The 22,193-nt window shown below is 36.9% G+C and overlaps 2 protein-coding genes across 2 annotated transcripts; both read right to left on the bottom strand.

Annotated features, from left to right (window-relative positions):
- Positions 1 to 55: 55 nt before the first annotated feature.
- LOC106079067 (zinc finger protein OZF-like) lies at positions 56 to 4,960 on the bottom strand. Its single transcript, XM_056018753.1, has 2 exons — positions 4,834 to 4,960; positions 56 to 2,734 (listed from the first exon to the last, which is right to left on the bottom strand). The coding sequence occupies exon 2, from the start codon at positions 2,667 to 2,669 to the stop codon at positions 1,326 to 1,328; it is 1,344 nt and encodes a 447-aa protein (XP_055874728.1). The 5' UTR covers positions 2,670 to 2,734; positions 4,834 to 4,960; the 3' UTR covers positions 56 to 1,325.
- A 6,176-nt stretch (positions 4,961 to 11,136) lies between these two features.
- LOC129924429 (uncharacterized) lies at positions 11,137 to 15,154 on the bottom strand. Its single transcript, XM_056018752.1, has 2 exons — positions 14,995 to 15,154; positions 11,137 to 12,211 (listed from the first exon to the last, which is right to left on the bottom strand). The coding sequence occupies exons 1-2, from the start codon at positions 15,134 to 15,136 to the stop codon at positions 11,298 to 11,300; spliced, it is 1,056 nt and encodes a 351-aa protein (XP_055874727.1). The 5' UTR covers positions 15,137 to 15,154; the 3' UTR covers positions 11,137 to 11,297.
- Between the last annotated feature and the right edge of the window lie 7,039 nt (positions 15,155 to 22,193).

Genomic DNA, 22,193 nt, shown 5'->3' with positions numbered 1-22,193 from the left:
GAATACAATTCATTACTTGCAAGCAGTAATATCAACAAATATAATTGCAAACATCTTAAATGTTAAAGCAATTTATTTTATCAACACAAACAATTGGTTACAAAAAAAAAATACAAAATAAAACAATAGATAGTCTATAAAAAATGTATTTAGAGTTCTTTTGTCTAGGAGACAGTGGATCCACCCAGATGCTTATCTTTCAATATAGTCTGCGTAAAAAATTGTATGACTAATCAAGCTACAATGTACAAATAAATAACTACTCAATCACAAAGTATAAACATTTATATAAATTATTCATATAATAATGGAAATATTCAGTTGTGTAAAATTGTTTTGTTTTTCAACATTTCAGATGTTACTTTAGAAATGAATGTTAACACAAACCTTTCACAGGAAGGTGGTGACCACAGAATTTGAACACTGGACCACCAAAACGACAGTCCAGAGTGCATACTACACAACCAGGCAGACATTCTGTCATTACAGCACATTGTATGAACATACCCATTAGTTAACTATAAAAGGTCAACAAAAAAAATCAATATGTATTTTAAGCCTTATGAATGAGATTAATTCAATATAAAATTAATTTAACTCAGGTGTATTAAAGTCTTCAAGGATTATTCCAGAAGTAATATCACTTTATTTAAAAAAAAAAAAATACAATATCAGTATTTTAAAAATACACAGATCTAGCAACAGTTACTGCTGATTGTTGTTATTCATTTGAGAATAAAAAGTCTTAAAAGATGACTGACATGCTAAGTGCCATCTTTATCATACCATTTGTTTTCTTATGTTTGTTTTAATGTGTTTTCCTTTATAAGCTTTACACTTGTGTGTATACAAAAGAATTAAGTTGAAGGGTCTTTTAAACTGACTGCTAAAAGTGACTCTTTAACTCATTTAGAAAACTCCTTCAAAGTTGAATGTTTAGGATGTTCCTTTAGAGTTGAGAATTATTACATCCTAGCTCAAACCTCCCGCAGGATGGCAAAGATGGTAACAGGAAAGGCTCCATCCAGGGCACTACAGAGATTAGACTGACAAACCAGAGTGTGCTGTATGACAAGGCTGCCACCCTGTATTGATTTGGAGACTAACTGATCTACACATAAAAAGTCAGGATCATTATATTTAATAAGAGAATGTTTCTCCCCATCACTCTGTTTCAGCTTACAATCTTTGTAATTAATGTTAGTCGTTGTTTCAGATTATAACATGACAGATACTTCTGTAATTACTTCATGCCCCATCCAAAATCATTAGAATAATTTTGTGACATTATCACAATTTTAAGGGTCATTCCAAAATTTACAACATTAAACATGGCAATCTTTGAAGTGAATCAAAAAATGTTTCCTCAAATTGGAATTACTTGTAAAGGCTTTGCCACAGATGTCACATTTAAATGGTTTTTCTCCTGAGTGAATCAATTCATGCTCCTTCAAGTGGTCAACTTGTGAGAAAAATTTATTACAAATCAAACATTCATATGTCTTCAGCCCAGAATGTGTGACACCATGCCTTTTGAGGGCATACCTAGTAGCAAATGCTTTACCACACTCTTGACACTGAAAAGGTTTGTCTCTTGAATGAATTTCTTGGTGCTCTTGTAAAAGTGCTCTCTCTGGAAACCGTTTACCACATATATAACATCTGCAAGGTTTCTCCCCCTTGTGGATAACTAGATGAGTTTTTAATACCGAGTTGCTAGAATAATTTTTGCCGCACTCTGGACAGCGGAATGGTTTCTCTCCAGTATGAATCGTCTCGTGCTGCTTCAGGTTAGATCTTTCTGCAAAATCTTTACCACAGTAGCCACATTTAAACCTCTTCTCACCAGTGTGCAGTCTCTTGTGTTTATATAAGGTTGAATTATCTGTAAAACGTTTGAAACATAGGGGGCATTCATATGGTTTTTCCCCTGTATGAATAACACTATGGCGTCGCAGAGTTGATTTAGCAGAAAATCTTTTCTTACAAACACAGCATTCAAATGGCTTCTCACCAGTATGTGTGAGTTCGTGTTCTTTCAATTTGGAGTAGAATGTGAATTCTTTGCCACACACGTTACAATGTAATAGATTTACTTTGTCATTAAATCCAAAGTGGACTTTAAGCCCTGACAAGTGAGAAAGATTGACATTACGTGTAGATGACTGGACTGGAATTTCGCCAACGTGCTTTATTAAATGTTTCTTCATTACATCCAGCATATAAAATCTTTTATTACAAAGGACACATTGGAGTTTTTTGTCAACTAGAATTTCCCCTAGATGTAATGAAATATTTTTAATATGTTTTTGGTTGCACATTTGGCAGAGATTTTTATGAGCAGTGCGTTCACTTATACTTCCAGGAAACAGCTCATTGCAGTTCTGACACCTCAACAATTTTTCACTCATGTGATTCGACATGTGCTGTTTTAAAATAATTTTTTCTCTAAATTTATCATTACAAGTCAGGCATTGAAAAGTATCCACTTTGATTCTAACTCTTTCATGTTTCTTTAAACTCAGGTAACGCAAGAATTCTGTATCACATTTTACACCGAACATTCCATTTCCAATGCTCTGGAGATGATCAGCGCCAGTAAATTCTGTATCTAGAGGCAATGGAGTCTCAGTCTTTATGCTGACAATATTTGTTTTATCAATCATCATTTTGGTTGAAAAACATATACATATATATGGTCAATCGAAGCCTTGGTCAATATTATGTGTAAGTTCTGCAAAAATAAAAAAAGTAGATAGTTGTATGACAATATAAATGATGTTTACACTACTCATTCAATGGTAGGACATGCATAATTTGTACTCTTAAAAGCTATTTTTAATAGAAGGGGAACTATTTCCTTGCAATATTTATTGGACAGTTAAAGTAAGATTGTCAGATAACAGAGGAGTGAAAATTGTATACAAGCAAAAACCAAAAGGCAGCAACCCAAAGGCAGAACAAGAATGCGCTGGATTGATGATGTGGAGGCAGATCTGCAACAGCTTGGGGTTAGGGCGTGGAAACAAAATGCTCAGGAGATATCTGAATAGAGGGATGTGTTGAAGCAGGCCAGAGCCTTTCATGGGCTGCAGCGTCACTGGGATGGATGGATGGATGTTGAAGTAAAATATTAAATTATCTGATACGATGCTTAGTTGGCTTCAATCATTAATTCTCATATTAATATGTTTACTTTATTTGATAATAACATTAAACAGAATTACAAATGAAAAAAAAATATATTAAATAAAACCTAAAGGTGTAAAAATACTAGAGTAGCAACAGTGGACATTAGTGAGTTACATGAGTGGCAACAAAGTTTTTAAATTAACTGTTTCAGTCTGATACAGGCCAATTCTATATAGACAGATCTGTTCCACATTTGCATTGGTCTAAAAGTATTGTGTCTGTGCTGTGTAATATAATGTTTCTATATTTTTTGTGTGTTTAATAAATTGAGGATTTACAATATTTCTAATATTATGTCAGAGAATGTTTCCTTCTCTGGGTGCATACATTGTCTTTCAAGACAGAAGGGTGTGTCATAATTATTGCAGTGTTGGTCTAAGTTCAAATGGCTATGTATTTTGTTTTTTATCTTTTTATAAGAAATCAAGACCAGCTAAATAATAACAACAAATGAATTCAAATGGATAACCATGTACACTTTATTTGATCGTTTTTATGATGTCTTATAGATTGCAAGGTCTGAAAAGGGAAATTTACTTTTAATAATTATATATACACACTACAAACTAGTAGTTAGTACTGTATAAAGTGTATTATAGTTTTATCTAGATAATAGTTATACATAGATCTAGATCTCCATGATTTCACATCTTGATAAAATTATTAACAAATCAAACAAAGCATATAAAGGGTTTAATAATCTACAAATCAATTTGTAATCAAATAGAACATTTAAGAACACTATTTTTAAAATGTTATTTAAACTTGCTTAGACTGAAGATTAACGGCCAATAATGTATTTCTATATATATAGTTTAAATATTATATAAAATATATATTATAATATGTCCTCTGTTTGGGATCCCTTAACTCAAGAAAACATCAAGATTAATCAAGAAACTAGATCTAGAACAGAAACAAAATAGAGCAGTGAGATAACTAATGAATATTCACATTTGATTAATAGACTTTTATAGAGTTTTTTAGACTTTATTTTAGAGTTTAGAGTAATGTACACCCAAGTTAGTAAAATCTTATTCACTATGTCTTAAATGATAGAGATCTATAATCTAGACTCTCTATACTATACATAGAATAGATCTCTATAGATAGACTGTCTAGACTAGTCTAGAGTACTCTAGTTCTAGAGACAGAGATCTAATATATATCTATTTCTATACTATAGTGACACTATATAGTTAATAGTTACAATAGTAATTGTTCTATAGATATAGACGAATATAGTCTAGAGTCTAGACTATAATATAATAATCCTATGATATAGACTATATAGATCATATTTTAAAATAATCATGGAATGGGCTGTCTGAGTCAGCCAGGAAAACCAATGACTTGGCAGAGGTTAGGCCTAGCGCAGTACAACGGTTATATCATTGATTAATAATTTAACATGCATGACTAGATTGTCAGTCTACTCGGGCTAGCCCTACTCTCTACTTGGCTACTTAGCCTACTACTTTACTCTAGGCACTAGGGCTAGGGCTAGGGCAAGCGACATGTATAATTAAGTATAATATTATATTGTATTGTAGTAATAGTATTGTTACACTTATATTTATATCTTAACTCTTGAGTCTACTGGTCAATCATATGACATGCTAACAGACACAAGCGTCATACCTATGATACAGTCAGTTTTCTTTTATTGGTTCAATCATGAAGTTAAAGGAAACAAACAGAAATAAACAGCAACGCCATCTTGGCACTCTAGGTGATTTTTTTTCCCTTCTGAAAACAGTGTTGATTCGTCTTTATAGACCTAGATCTAAATATCTAGGTATGTGATCTAGACTAGAAGTTCTCAAACTTTTTTGAACTGAGAAACCCCTTAGTAGAGTCAAAACTTGCCATGGACCCCTAAGTGGAAAAACTAAATAAATGTATAGCATACAAATTATTAGTGTAAAAAAAAAAAAAACAACATTTTGTTGAAAGAGTGTTTGTAAACAGCAACAGCAAATCACCACTAGCACACATTTCTAGTTGGAAATGAATAAAGGGAATCTATATTTTTGAAACCAGAATTTTGTTTTAATAGTGACATTCTTGTTTTAAAAATTGATTTTAAAAAAGTTTCACATTTGTGGATATTTCAATATGGTACTCCACAGCTCCGGGATTAATCCGTAATTAAAATATGAAATTGTCAATGCGTAAATTTTTTTAAGGGCTCAATATCCAGTCGGGAATATCCAATAGAAAGGAGTATCTTGAAATCTTTGTTTTATGTCGTCATAGAATAGCTTGAAATGGTCATATTAAACATGGCTAGTTGATTAATATTCAAATTATCTGATAAACTGGCTTTTAACAAAGAGTGACTAAATGCATGACGCGTAGGACGTAATCATCTTCTTTTCTGAAGTAACGTCTGTATTATATAAGATAAGAAGATAGAACAGGACGAATATTACATACATTTATCATACCAATCAATACAAATCAAAGGCAGTGAGCACGATTCTTACTGTGAAGCTTTACTACTTTTCATCTTAGGCCTAGACTATGTTAAGATAGTGATATATTTAAAGCAGAGAATATCAAGTATTAAAGTTGATTAATAGATCATTTACTATTGCAGTAAATAGCAGTAAAAAAGCTGGGCATTTTACCCTTTAGGCTAATATATATGCGGGCCGGACGGAGGACACGACACCAAAAATGAGGACAAGGCCTCATTTAACCGGACGTCTGGTAACCCTACCAATAATACACATTTTGACCTTGACTTTTCATTTAAGTCTTCTTCTCCTCCAGTGGAACCTTTTGGAAAGGGACACCACTCTTTTCAATTTAGTTCACGCTTCACACAAGCATTTTTTTTCTATTTGTACAGTAAAAGATAAATACTAGGCCTATATCAAGGGACGCTCCATATAAATGCTTAACTCTTTCTCTCCTAACTGACGATACCAGCGTTGATTCCATCAGAATGTGGTAAATAATTACGGAGAGAAAGAGTTAAACATCCCCCCTTCCCCATTATTTATAACCCGGAGGCTCGGTGGCTAAATGCTAAAGTGCTTGGCGTTCAAATTGGGGATCCTGGGTTCGAGCCCTGGTGATTTTTGTTTTCGGAATCCTTAGGGCGCCTTCAGTCCACCCAGTTCTATGGGTACCAGACGTTTGATGGGGAGGAGAATGGATCGTTGTGCCACATGGCACCCTCATTAACCGTGGGACACAGACGTATCGCCTTGACATCATATGCCATATAGATCGCAAAGTCTGAAAGTGGAACTTTAATTTTACTTATGATTTGTCGGTTTGCATAGGTTCCTTCTGAAATGAAGATTGTTCAGCCCTGTCTCAAACATTCTGCAGTACAGTGGTTCAGGCGGTGGCGGTAGCCAGGGTTGTGATCGCTTCCCTTAATTCTTAACCCTTAACAATGAGTGTATACAAAATGGAATTACAATTCTGATGATTAGAGGCTAAAGTACCACAAGCGTTTTAAGGGTTAATTGGCCATAAAGGTATCATTTAGCGATGTGGGAGTCTTTCATACTGCAGATGTGGCCTGCCCATCGCATCTGAGACTGCATCGAGATTGTACAAAATACAGCAACAATTAAGCACACTGGTTTAAGAAAAAAAAGTTTCTGATTCCAATGAAGTACTTTTCTCTAAAGCGCACACATAGGAAGAATCACCTTGGTATTTTTTCAGCCCAAAATTATGCCATATTCTACGTCGACAAATTTAATCCTGGGCGGTCCGGGTGTCAAAATAGGCGCGGCATTTCTCCACGCTCCGGCCCACACATTGTTTGCCATATGATAGCCCTTCAATCAAAGCTGTCCTCAAAAGCATTTTGTAAAGTTTAATAATGCTTCAAAAGTAGTTAGCTATATGAATAATTTATTACATAATTTGAAACTATCCAATAAACCCTATTACTAAACGAATAAAGTGTAACACTCAGTCTTAATGTGAAATACAATCCTGCTACCATATACATTAACATATACACGTATTTGACATTCAATGTATCTGAAGAGGCTCAGTCAACAACAAACATATTGTTTTTGATTCACTTTCACTCCTCGCCATTTTCTCAGTCTTTTCGACTTCAATTTACAAATACAACTTTTCATATTGTTACGAATCTCACTATCCAGGCTCTCTGCAAACTGCACCATACACCACCAACTTAAAGAACTTGACAAGTCAGGGCTCCAAAATAACGTAAAGGTTTAATGTCCATAAATAACAGCAAATACTGTACAATTGGCAGCACGTAGAACAGTACAAATAGCTCTGCGATAACAAATATCTCTCCGATAACACCGTTCCGCCGTATCAAGTCTTGCACTGGCCTCTCCGTCTCGTTCCGGGCTTGCACTGGGTTCAACAGTTCGGGACTGACTTCACACACTAGGCTCGTTGTGTCGGACTCGATCACAGACCAAGATCAAGACGCCGTTCGTCTCAATTGTACTTGATAGTACTCCGCACTGAACCGTCGTAATGCTCCGTACAGAACCACACCGCTGAACTGTGCTGTAGTCGACCGGACTGTAGTGAACCGGGCTCTGAACCCCTGCCGTGAACCGTCTTGACTGCGACACCTCCGCTCTTATTTAGGGTCCCTACTGGCCTTCTCGAACCGGACAGAACGCCGCTCGACGTTTCTAGGTGGTCAGATGACTACAACTCTCGTAACGCTCCTGAACTCTGTTCACGACGTCGGTCCTTCCCGGACCGCCGTCGATCCTTCCCGAACCGCCGTGTTGACACTCGTCTCGGCTGACAGTCGTAACTCGTCACGGTTGACCGCTCGTCTAGCGCTGGCCTGGGGCGATATGCGACGGCTGACTACACACACACCACTACCCCCATTTGTGCCACCACCAGGTTTATAACAATATATACACACACACACACTAACGTCGAATACTAAGAAAAAAAGGCCTTACGTTTCTTGTTTATCATTTAGAGTGTAGCCTATAATAGCCTATAAAAGGAATTGATGTCTACTATAATGTAATAACTTAAGGGAGGCTAACTCAACGAGGCTCATATATCTTTATTTACACGACATCACAAGTTCATAAAACATCATCTTTCTTAGGCACAGACTTTTCACTTCGGCTCTCAACTTGGGCGGAAATCGTTCTCCCTTCTCTTCCTAATGTTGACATCCTTTTCAGTCGAGTTTATCACAGTGCGCACCTTCGAGCTTAGATGTCGGTGCGCATGGCGGAGTTATAACAATATGCACTATAAACGGATGTAGGTTAATTACGACAACATTTTAGATTAGTTTTAGACTTTGGAGTGCACACGATGTTGGTTTTGTTTTGTTTTAAATCAAGACGCTCAAAGTGTTACTTTAAAAGAGAAGATTATAACATCTTAAAACACAATCTACTGGCATTCATGCTGTCCTTTCGACGGCGCAATAGTGTACCGGCACACCGGGCCTTTGCCCAAATGCCCATATAACCAGTCCGTCGCTGCTTTGAATGACTCCATGTGAACGTTACAGAAGTCGAAGTAATGCTAAATGTTCACACTTAGTATCCACGTTCATTTATAGACAAAATAGCATCAGCTTTACGGCATTGTGTGAACTATTTAGGCAGCACAGCCAACACCTAATAGTTTTTTGCCAACATTGGATCTCGAGGCTCGGTGGCTGAATGCTAAAGTGCTTGGCGTTCAAATTGGGGATCCTGGGTTTGAGCCCAGGACATTGTGTGAACTATTTAGACAGCACAGCCAACACCTAATAGTTTCTTGCCAACACTGACTGAATCTTGCAATTTCTCTGAGTTTTGTTCTCGCTGTTTCAATCTCCCAAAAGAAAAATATAAGAAATACTTTAAAAAAAAAACAACCTAAGTGTAATTGTATCAATTAATTTGGATCAGTCATTTAATTAAAATTTTTATTAGATCAAGATCTAGACTAACAATAATAGATCAGTGCGATTAGAAATAGTTTTATCAATTGTTTTTGGTTAGCACAATTTCATGCTTTTAGCTTTCTCAATGTGCTATTTTTTTAAAAAAAGTTGGACGACTTAAATTTAAACTCTAGGGCTCAAGCCTTCTCAAGCCAATACACTAATCATTGTGCATGTGAAGTGCTTATGAAAATAGAAGGTTTTATAATTATCTATTGTCATTTACAAACTTTTAAGAGGCGAACTAATTCTACACACAAAGTATAAAGGGGACAAATTAAACTTATACCGGCAAATCAGTCATGTAGAATTTCTTTCCCTTGTTCGATACCAAACAAAATAATTAATTACCACTAATTAACTAACTAATTATTTTTATATAATGAGACTCTTGTTTTGTCATGTAAAAGAAATAATTGTGCAAAATTTCACCTTAAATCCGAGCTTGGGTGTGGGAGAAATAATGCGTGCAAACTTGTTAACACACAAAAAATATTCGATTGCTTCCCCTTAGCAGCTGGATGGTCTGGGAGAGCACTACATGCTTCCATTAGTGGGGCCCAGAGGGTTTTAAGAGTTTAAAGATAAAGATGAAAAGTCCTAAGACAAAATTAAAGAAATACATTTTAAGGTTTTTCTTTGCAAATTTACAATATGTTTGGAATCTAAATTTACGTAATGGGATGTTAATTAAAGTTTATCAATTTTGTTTTTTTTAGGAAATCGTGTTTTGTAGATAATTTAAGTTAAGATGCTGATACAGAGTAAGAAAGAGATTATTTCAAGAAATAGTAGTAGGGAGTAGAAAAAAGTTCCCCTTTTCAGATCTTGTGGTCTATGGAGCAGATCATCTGTTTCTGTAACCTACGGTTAACGAAGGTGTGGTGTGGCCAGCACAACGATCAACCGCCTTTTCATTTTTCCAAACTAATGCCAGGTTGACGTGGATTCAGAGGCGCCTAAAGATCCCAAAATTAAAAATCCCATACTCACCAGGATTCAAACCCGGGACGGCCGGTTCGGAAGCCAACCGTTTCACCGCCCAGCCACCGCACCTCCAATAGTAGAGAGACATCAGATTTACCTCCATCTAACAAGGGGGTGGGGGGGGGGCATCGAGAGCGACCTAAGCGTCTATATTCGTTCTTTTGGGTTCTATAACGTACTTTTTAATTATAAAAAGAAGAATTCGAATGCAACAACAAGAAAAAAAAAACGAAACAAAAAAACAAAACAAAAAAAAAACAGCTAAAGTAAATAGGGGTGAGATGAACCACCAGGGGCGGATTGGCTATATGGGCATTTGGGCAAATGCCCGGTGGGCCGGTACCCAAATGGGCCGGTAGGGTCACCTAAAGGGTCTCATAAATGCCACTATAGAACGTATTAACTTAGATTTAAAGATTGTATAATATTCTCTTGTAAAGGGGCTCTCTGAGCGTCGTATTTAAAATACAGTGTAATACTAATTTAATCTAACACATTTTCCAAAATAATGTAATAGCCAATATCCTAGTAGTAGGCTTCATCCTTTTAGGACTTACACACTTACGCAATTAAAAAGTAACATAAAGCCTACTATATTTCTTACAAAGATAAAGAGTTCACTGTATGCATGCGTTCAGTTATCGATATATTATTAAACTTAACAGAATGATTTTGAGGACATGTAATCTAAAATTGAATGTCCATCATATTATATACAATTTGTGGGCCGGATTGTATAGAAATGCCCAGGCCGCTCTTAACCCCCAGTCCGCCCCTGTGAGCCACTATTGAACTTTTTTTTTTCTTTCAATCGCAGGTAAGAAATACATTCTCCCTCAGTCTTTAGAGTGCATTATTAATCCTAGCCAACAAATGCGCAAGCCAAATTAAGACGGATCACTACTGGGCATCCTTATCTTAGGCCGCTGTAGGCCTACTATTAGGCTATGACAAATTCTTTTTATCATTTATATGTGTTTCCCATAATTAGGACTGATGAGTTCAAATTAAAAGAAGTCAAACAATTTTCGTTCATTCTCAAAATATTTATTGTTTACTATCAAAGTTGGCTTTAAATATAGTTTGGTGTTTATTTCTTCTCTATGTCTACATAAAACATGTCCAAGTTATTAGTGTAGTAAAGCTCAGAATAAATAGATCTACCTAAATTTCTGTTCGTTGTCGCCTAATTTGGTATTTCGCAAAGGAAACCCCAGTCCTGGTTCGGGTACAGAATGCAGTCGCTCATGTAAAAGTCGCCATCTCTCCAGAAACATAAGTTGTTGGCCCCACGACCTCCGTCCGGCTGTCCAGTTCTGAAATAAAGGTAGGGCGCGGTTCTGTTGCTGTAGGGGTACACCCAGCGACCCTCATTCTCCTCGTCGTTCGCGCCAATGAAAATCTCATAGTAGTTTCTCTCTTTCTGATTTTTCAAGAAGTTTCTGACGAACTCAAACTCATCCGAGTCGTCGATCTCCGTCAGGTAGCCGCCATACATCTGACATCTGAAATGAGCGTCTTGCACTGTATGCAGGTAAGGTCTGAAACTTAGATAGTATCGTCTTCCTTTGTAAGGCTCGGATATAACGAACTGGGTCCTTAAAGCCCCTGATACATTTAGTCTTCCGCTGAGTGAACCTGACCCTCCAGACTCTAAGTCATCAATGCGCTTGTTCACGTTTATCAGCTCCTGGACAATGCTGTTGATATTGGGGACGTCTGCAGTCACTATGGTTCCCTTGATGGAATCGACAACCTTGCCGACGCTGTTTGCGCCGTTGGCTCTGCATCTGTATCTTCCGCCGTTTCGTTTTAGAGGGTAGCTCCAGGTGATCTTCAGGAAAGATTCCCCGTTGTTGTTGATTCCTCCAGAGACTTTAGCCCCAGTGTTGAGGATAACTCCGGTCACCTTGTTGTCGTTGGAGTTTATGGAAGCCAATAAGCTGAAGGATGGGTTATCCACATTTGCCGAATGAGCGATGTGTAGAGACAGAAGTGAGTTAATGATGGAGCCGGAGTCTCGAGAGAAGGTACATTTGACTTCGAGTTGCCTGGTAAGACCAACACCTACAGCTGTTGGTGTGGCCGTCAGTACATGAGCTGTGGAACAAGAAGAAAGTTCACAAACGAGAATTTAATAGATAAGAAGAACATAACAAGAAAAACATTTTAACTCTTTCTCTCCGTAATTATTTACCACATTCTGATGGAATCAACGTTTGTATCGTCGGTTAGGAGAGAAGGAGTTAAAAAATACATTTGTTTAAAAAGTCAATACCTCCATTTTACAACTTAAAATAAAGTTTAAAAAATTTTAATTTTTTTTTTTTTTTATAGCTCAAATTGGATAACAAGCTCGTGATGTTGACACCGTCAATGTCTTGATCGAACAATGCTCCCAATCAGGCCATCGGACGTTGTATAATAGACACCGATAGCAAAGACAAACAGACACAAATACTCTTTTATTCCCCTGGCAATAAAATCATTTAATAGAAACTATCTGTTATAAACTTTGTCACATCTAAATTATGAGTGAGTCTGGTGTGAATGTACACTTTGGTTTCTTATAGTTATAATGTTTTTTGTTTGGTGTAATGCACAAATTAAAAGACAAATTTCCATACTGACAATAAAGATTATTATTATTATTATAAGATATCTATTATCTATCGATACGTTTATTACACGTATAATTCTTAGGGTCTAGCCTAGATATCTACTTCTAAAGATCTAGTCTAGATCAAGCTCTTCTTCTAGATCTTATCTTATCTTATATAGGCTAATACAGACGTTACTTAAAAAAAGATGATTACCTAGACTCTAGGTGTAATCTATATTAGATTTACGAAAAATTACTAAAAGTATAGGCTAAGCAAAACTTAGATAATCTATCAATACACTTTAAGCAACTTTAAATTTAAGGAACAACTGCTTTCTAATAAAATAATTCCAATAACATAGATCTAGGTCTTTTAATCTAGACTAAGAAGACGATGCGCACATCTTTTCTGAACATTAATTGCATGATTGAGTCAATAATGCCTTAAAACTAGTTTGAGAAATTCCTGACCGCGGTAGTCCTTTCAAAAGGCGATGTTGGATCTAGAATTATTCTTAATTAAAACCAATTCTACATTTGTTTATTTTATTTTTTACTTTAAAAAATTAAAACGGCCAAACTTGAGTTTTCCGCATGTGGCTAATTCTTTTCTCAGCGATATACATCAACTGTTAAATTTCTAGGAAAATCATTAGAGCCATTTTTTGAGATCAACGTCCACTAAATTTCCATGAAGTAGTGACCTGAATAGAGGTAGGCCCCTATTGAGGCTTGGTGGTCGAGTAGTAAAGCCCTTGGCTATCGAACTGATGGATCTCAAGTTGGAATCTGAAGACTGGGCTTTCAAACTTCTGGATTTTTAGGATGTCCATCTAACTTTTATGAGTAACAGACAAATATCGGGGAAAATAAGGGTGATCGTTGTGCTGGCTACATTACACCCTCATTAACCGTCGGCCATTGACACATATTAGGTTTACATCATCTGCTCTAATTGATAGCAAAGTGCGAAAGTGGTACCTTAAATGAAGGTAAATATCACTGCTAACAAGCATATGTTGGCTAAAGGCGTTTTTATAGTATTGTCTTAAATGTCATAAAACTGAGTTAATAAATCAAAATTAATCTAAGAAAGATTTAGCGAGATTGTCTTTTTTATGGTCATATCACAACGTCATAGAGCTCTCAAAGACCTTCCTTCAAGGAACAGTACCAGGAGAAAGAAGAAAAAGCAGAGAAAAGCGATCTAAGATTGGACAGGACAGCTCAGTCACTGGAAGTCACTTAATGCAAAAAAACAACAACAGAGAGCAATGAAGGAAGAGGATAGACAGATCACGTGTCCTTCATATTAGGAGAAACGGATTCAAACTGACAGATCAAAAGTAAAAGTAAAGTTTCAGAACGTGCGATCTATAGGGCAGATGATGCAAAGATCAAAAGTAAAAGTAAAGTTTCAAACCTTGCGATCTATAGGGCAGATGATGCAAAGATCAAAAGTAAAAGTAAAGTTTCAGACCTTGCGATCTATAGGGCAGATGATGCAAAGATTATTTGCTTCTGAGGCCCACGGTTAAACAGTTTTAGAAGTTCCTTAGAGATGAGAGATATTACGTCCAAACCTCCTGCTGGGCTGCAGGGGATAAGGCAGAATTTGAACCCAGAACCATCGAGTTAACAGCCCGAAGCGCGTACCAAACGACCATGCAATCATCATTACAATGCGTGTACATTTTTGTTTTGAGGCGCGGTGGATGAGCGGTAAAGCGCTTGGCTTCCAAACCGGGGGTCCCAAGTTCGAATCCTGCTGAAGACTGGGATTTTTAATTTCGGGATATTTAAGCACCACAAATTCCACCCAGCTCTGGGTACCTGACATTAGTTGGGGAAAAGTAAAGGCGGTTGGTCGTTGTGCTGGCCACATGACACCCTCGTTAACCATAGGCCACAGAAACAGATGCCCTTTACATCATCTGCCCTATAGACCACAAGGTCTAAAAGGGGAACTTTACTTTACATTTTATTTTGCGAGATGTATTTATCTACACATTTTTAAAAACATTTAAAACTAATATTAATCATATCATAATTTGTGCCAATGCAGAGTAGAAAAAAAAGTTTTTTTTTCAAGCTAGACTTATGTTTTATGTTCTTTTGAGACTCAGATATTAGATATCGTAGTCCATGAAACGCAACTTTATTATTTTCTATCAGTGTCTGTATTCTAAAAATCTTATTATCTAAATTTATATTATCTAAATTTTGTTTCGGTATTTACAACTTTTATGCAATACTTAGTTCTACTTATGAATTTCATTACCTGCTTGGCAGAATTGCAGCACATTAATAGCCAGCGCTATCGCAAACACATTTCTTAGCCCCATAGTGGTCGCGTAGACTTCTGGCGTTTCTGAAACTGTCTTGCAAACACTCTGTTCTCTAAACATTAAGTAGTCTTTCATCTCATTAATAAACTGTCACTCGCATTAGAATTCACAGTTTAGGAATCATGTTCAGTCATCTAGGAAAAATAACAACTTGTGGCCACACATGTTAATGAGCTCTATTTCTGTTTTGTTTTCAGCATTTTTTTTTAAAGTCAACTTTTAAATTATCTATGCAAGGCCGGTAACCATGAGTGTCACGGATGACTTGAAGACTTAAGCAGGCGTCTTTGTTTCCCCTCTAAAAAGGATCTAGTTTAATTCTCTCGTATTACAGATGAAATGGGTGAATAGTACACATTAAGACCAAATTAATGTTGGTATTTAAACAAGCGTTTAATTATATGCACTCAAAGGTGCTCGTAGGATTCAGGAATACAATGAGCTTGAAGAGAATGAAAAGGTTTCTACGAAATGTTTTGTTTGCAGTTACTCTATTACCACATGAGGTGTTACATTTTAAAAAGCTATTATACAGAGATGGATTGATTGTTTAATAGTTATGGGGTATTAGTTCTCAAAGCTAGAAAAACTGCTATGTAGTTCTCAAAGCTAGAAGAACTGCTATGTAGTTCTCAAAGCTAGAAGAACTGCTATGTAGTTCTCAAAGCTAGAAGAACTGCTATGTAGTTCTCAAAGCTAGAAGAACTGCTATGTAGTTCTCAAAGCTAGAAGAACTGCTATGTAGTTCTCAAAGCTAGAAGAACTGCTATGTAGTTCTCAAAGCTAGAAGAACTGCTATGTAGTTCTCAAAGCTAGCAGAACTGCTATGTAGTTCTCAAAGCTAGAAGAACTGCTATGTAGTTCTCAAAGCTAGAAGAACTGCTATGTAGCTCTCAAAGCTAGAAGAACTGCTATGTAGCTCTCAAAGCTAGAAGAACTGCTATGTAGTTCTCAAAGCTAGAAGAACTGCTATGTAGCTCTCAAAGCTAGAAGAACTGCTATGTAGCTCTCAAAGCTAGAAGAACTGCTATGTAGTTCTCAAAGCTAGAAGAACTGCTATGTAGTTCTCAAAGCTAGAAGAACTGCTATGTAGTTCTCAAAGCTAGAAGAACTGCTATGTAGCTCTCAAAGCTAGAAGAACTGCTATGTAGCTCTCAAAGCTAGAAGAACTGCTATGTAGTTCTCAAAGCTAGAAGAACTGCTATGTAGCTCTCAAAGCTAGAAGAACTGCTATGTAGCACTCAAAGCTAGAAGAACTGCTATGTAGCTCTCAAAGCTAGAAGAACTGCTATGTAGCTCTCAAAGCTAGAAGAACTGCTATGTAGCTCTCAAAGCTAGAAGAACTGCTATGTAGCTCTCAAAGCTAGAAGAACTGCTATGTAGTTCTCAAAGCTAGAAGAACTGCTATGTAGCTCTCAAAGCTAGAAGAACTGCTATGTAGTTCTCAAAGCTAGAAGAACTGCTATGTAGCTCTCAAAGCTAGAAGAACTGCTATGTAGTTCTCAAAGCTAGAAGAACTGCTATGTAGTTCTCAAAGCTAGAAGAACTGCTATGTAGTTCTCAAAGCTAGAAGAACTGCTATGTAGCTCTCAAAGCTAGAAGAACTGCTATGTAGCTCTCAAAGCTAGAAGAACTACTATGTAGATCTCAAAGCTAGAAGAACTGCTATGTAGTTCTCAAAGCTAGAAGAACTGCTTTGTAGCTCTCAAAGCTAGAAGAACTGCTATGTAGCTCTCAAAGCTAGAAGAACTGCTATGTAGTTCTCAAAGCTAGAAGAACTGCTATGTAGTTCTCAAAGCTAGAAGAACTGCTATGTAGCTCTCAAAGCTAGAAGAACTGCCATGTAGCTCTCAAAGCTAGAAGAACTGCTATGTAGTTCTCAAAGCTAGAAGAACTGCTATGTAGTTCTCAAAGCTAGAAGAACTGCTATGTAGTTCTCAAAGCTAGAACTGCTATGTAGCTCTCAAAGCTAGAAGAACTGCTATGTAGTTCTCAAAGCTAGAAGAACTGCTATGTGATGCCAGGATGGTGGTTGGGGGGGGGGTGTTGAAGCGAGACCAATCGTCACAGAAGGCCTGAACACACACGTCACAACCTGTGGGCAGTTTAGATCAATAGCTCGTTGCCATCTCACAGATCTATATGACGTGGCAACGGGCTGTTGTTCTCCCCTGCCCACAGGTTGCGATGTTGCAGGTCAGGGTTGAGGCCTTCTATAACAAATGGCCTCGGTAAAAGGGGGCGATGTGGATAGAAAATATCAATGTGACATTCAGTTTGCTGTTGTGAATGTGTAATGCTACTTTTTATTATTTCACATTGTAAACAATCTCCTATAAAATCTGATCTTATCTGAGATTATTTGTATTAATTTGTATTAATTTGTATTAATTTCCTTTCCCTTAAGGGTAGAACAGAAATATTTTAAAAACTTCCGTAGTCCACTTGCAATGTTTTAGGTTAATTGTTAGGTTAATTGTTAGGTTAATTCGTCGTTACTGAGAAATACATAGGAGCTCAATTCACTTTACCCTATAAGCCACAGTGTCTAACCCAAAATATGTAGGCCTACATACACTGTTCTATGTTTTAAATTAAATTTATTTGACCCATCTTCTTAAAACAATTTAGTGCATAAAGATCTTCACATTCACCTATTCCTTAGTTGGACCTTTGGGGCATCACACAAGATTTGTCGACCGTCCTTCTACATTCCTCTCTGTCTTTTGCCTTGGATAGAACCTCTTTCAATGTCAGGCACGTCCATTCTTTTATGTTGTCTTCCCATCGCTTTCTCTGTCTGCTTCTTTTTTTTTATCCTGATACTGGAAGGAGACCTACAACGAATAAAAAAGATGTATCCAACATTGTTCCGAAACAAATATTAGAGTCTAGGGAGGGGTTGAGGGATTGAAAGCTTATGGCGTGGTAGTTTTGCGGAAAAGTATAACAATAAATATAAAATAGTAACATACTCACATTCGAGATTGTGAAGCTGAATGTGTTTTTAAAAAGCTTATATCAACTCGGTCTGTCTGTCTTGTAAAACGTGTGTACACGTTATTTCTCCCACACTCATTCTCAGATCAAGCCAACACGGTAACCACTCTGCTAGTGGAGAGCTTATGAACATGGAGGATTGTAGAGTTAATTTAGTTCTCTATTGTTTCTATAGTCGTGTCCTCTTTTTCAGGCTTGTGTTCACTAAGACTCAGACGATGACCTATAAGGGAGACTAATTCAGATTATACCACCACATCAGTCTAGTAAAACTTCTTTCCTTTGTTTGAGATACAAAACAGTATAAATTATTACCAATAATTAATTAACTAATTGGTTAACTTAAAAAAAAAAAATTGATTCTTGTGTTGTCAGGTAAAAGAAACAATTTTGCAAAAAGTTTCAGCTTGATCCGAGACAGACAGACAGAGTGAGTTGAGATAAGCTTTGTAATAATTAGTTTTATTTCTATATTGTTATTATTTATAACTTTGGCTGCTTTTGTAAACACTTGTGCTTTGTGGCCAAACAAAATAAAATTGTTAAGATTGTTGTCACCTCCCCCCCCCCCGGTTATTTGTGTATCTTAAATTGGGGACTTTAAATTACAGTAATAGTACTAACTAATACATTCTATCTTCAGCACTTATTATAAAGATCTCTTTAACGCTCTTTTATCACTACAGTTGAAAGGGAAAAAGAACAGAAAGCGATCTAAAGCAATGTGTTGACAATCTAATGAAAAAAAAAAGCCCACAAAAGAAGCAAGAGGGACAATAAAAGAGGCATATAAAGCCCCCCCCCCCCCAAAAAAAAAAAAAAGAGGCAAAGAAAAGAGGCATAAGGCCCAAGGATTCCAATGATGATAAAGCTAAAATTGAATAGCGCAAATTCTGAGGTTTCCTAAAAAAAAAAGGAAAAACATTACAATTTGAATTGGGGGAAGACGGGGAGAGACTTTGAGATAAATTGACAAAATAAAATGTCAGGGGCGGAAGATTAAAAGATCACTTTTCAGTTTTACATAGGCCTATAAGTCGTAATTTTTTTGCTACAAGTAAAAGAGACTGGAATTAGATATTATAAAATGGAGGCTTATCCATAAATACAGGGGGGTAGCTAGGATTTTTCCAACATTTAGGGGCCCGGGGGGCTTGACCTCTTTGAGGTACCCTGCATTTTGGGAAATATTTAATATTTAATGTAAAAAAAACACTCACTAGGGGGCCCTCCTCAGGTGGGGGCACGGGGGGGGATTTTTTCAAATTCTTTCCCCCCCCTCCTTCCCCCACTCTAGCTACGCCAGTGCATTAATAGCAAACTTTTTGTGTGTATCTGGTGAACAGACTACGAACGTATTGATAAACTGTACATTTGTAAAACTTTTCTTTAGCACTAGAAGTTCCTCTTTCAGATCTATAGAGCAGATACTATTGAGGTCATCTGTTTCTTTGGCCAACGGTTAACGAGCAGTGCGTCACGTGACCAGCAGCAACGACCAACTGCCTTTACTTTCTCCAACTTAAGTCAGGTGCCCATTAGATATGGGTGGACTCAGGGGCGCCCAAAAAAAATTTCCCAAACTTCAAATTCCCGGAGATTCGAACCCAGGACTCCAGGTTCTGAAGCCAAGCGTTTAACCACTCAGCCACCGCTCATTTTTGTTAAGCACTACAGAAAGAAATTAGACAGCTCATTAGTAAACAAAGAGAAGGTTAGTGTGATTAAAAACTTTATTATGAATAATGAGCTTATCCAAAAAGTGCTGAAAATTAAAAAAAAATAAATTAAAAAAATAAAGGTTAATTATTCTGCTTCCGTATTCTAAGCACCGGACGCCACCGAATACACCAAAAAGCTTGCTATCTGAGTTGTCCTCCTTGTATGCAAAATTCATGTAGTGTAATTAATATTTTAGTTAACAATAACTGTACCAAGTTTCATATCATAAAACCTTAATATTTAAAGATAAACTCGAGTCACTTTAGTAGGCATACGTATAGAATAATGTAGACCCTACACACATGTGTGAAGTTGGTCAATTGACTGAAAAGCAGTTTAGGTCGAACCCAACATTCGCGTCCTGGTTCATTTAGCGAATCGTGAAATGGTTCACGCCTCACTCCATTCGCTGTACAGTAGTAACACAGTGAATGCGGGCGCACCGCCCGTCAGCTCTAGACGTTAATGGGGGCCCAGTTAAAGCCAACCAGACAACACAAATGTATCAGACGAGATCACCAGGCTGCACTAACTTCATCCGGCAAAGCTGAAGTCAATGCGTTGTTAATTACTCAATAAATGGTGTTTTTTTTTTTTTTAAATCGATAAAGAGTTCTCGCCTTATGTAAAATGAATATTAGCGAATGATTTTTTTTTTTCAATAATCTTAAGGTTTTGTGTTACATAAAGTTGACACACCAATATAATTCTATCAATGTTTTCAAAAAAACAAACAGATAATATAAACATTTCGGTATTGTGCACATAGGGGGCGCTAACTCGCGTTCCTAGACTCTTTATCTTGACTTCATTGTAAACAGTTATTTTTTTTTAACAAAATAGAATTTTTTAAACCTAAGAAAATACGTGAAATTACGGTGAAATTATATTATATTTACAAATGTTGTATTTCTTTCTTCAAAAATACGACATGCTTTCAGATTTACTCAAATTATTAAGTGCATCCATGCTCCTCAAGAGGATTAGGGCCTCCAGAAAAAAACAACAAAAAAAACCTCTCCATGCCCTGTACTTACTAAAATCTGGCAGAAACATAGAAGATCTTTACCAGGCCAACCAAATGTTGTGTATGTACCAGGGGAAATGAACTTGAAAGATACCAGCTATTTGAATGTATGTTTTTCGTGTATCAATTGGTTACATACAGAGCAGTCATAAGGATACACACAGAGCAGTCATAAGGTTACATACAGAGCAGTCATAAGGATACATACAGAGCAGTCATAAGGATACATACAGAGCAGTCATAAGGATACACACAGAGCAGTCATAAGGATACAAACAGAGCAGTCATAAGGTTACATACAGAGCAGTCATAAGGATACACACAGAGCAGTTATAAGGTTACACACAGAGCAGTCATAAGGATACACACAGAGCAGTCATAAGGATACACACAGAGCAGTCATAAGGATACACACAGAGCAGTCATAAGGATACACACAGAGCAGTTATAAGGTTACATACAGAGCAGTTATAAGGATACATACAGAGCAGTTATAAGGTTACACACAGAGCAGTTATAAGGATACACACAGAGCAGTCATAAGGATACACACAGAGCAGTCATAAGGTTACACACAGAGCAGTCATAAGGATACATAAAGAGCAGCTGTAAGGATACACACAGAGCAGTCATAAGGTTACACACAGAGCAGTTATAAGGATACACACAGAGCAGTTATAAGGATACACACAGAGCAGCCATAAGGTTACATACAGAGCAGTTATAAGGATACATACAGAGCAGTTATAAGGTTACACACAGAGCAGTTATAAGGATACACACAGAGCAGTCATAAGGATACACACAGAGCAGTTATAAGGATACACACAGAGCAGTCATAAGGATACATACAGAGCAGTCATAAGGATACACACAGAGCAGTCATAAGGTTACACACAGAGCAGTTATAAGGATACACACAGAGCAGTCATAAGGATACACACAGAGCAGTCATAAGGTTACAAACAGAGCAGTCATAAGGATACGCACAGAGCAGTCATAAGGATACACACAGAGCAGTTATAAGGATACACACAGAGCAGTCATAAGGATACAAACAGAGCAGTCATAAGGATACACACAGAGCAGTCATAAGGTTACATACAGAGCAGTCACAAGGTTACACACAGAGCAGTCATAAGGATACATACAGAGCAGTCATAAGGATACACACAGAGCAGTCATAAGGTTACACACAGAGCAGTTATAAGGATACACACAGAGCAGTCATAAGGATACACACAGAGCAGTCATAAGGTTACAAACAGAGCAGTCATAAGGATACGCACAGAGCAGTCATAAGGATACACACAGAGCAGTTATAAGGATACACACAGAGCAGTCATAAGGATACACACAGAGCAGTCATAAGGTTACATACAG

Source organism: Biomphalaria glabrata, chromosome 2, assembly GCF_947242115.1.
Source record: "Biomphalaria glabrata chromosome 2, xgBioGlab47.1, whole genome shotgun sequence".
NCBI classification, from domain to species: Eukaryota; Metazoa; Mollusca; class Gastropoda; family Planorbidae; genus Biomphalaria; species Biomphalaria glabrata.
Note: the sequence above shows the minus strand (reverse complement) of the source record. Positions and strands in the feature narration are given on the sequence as shown.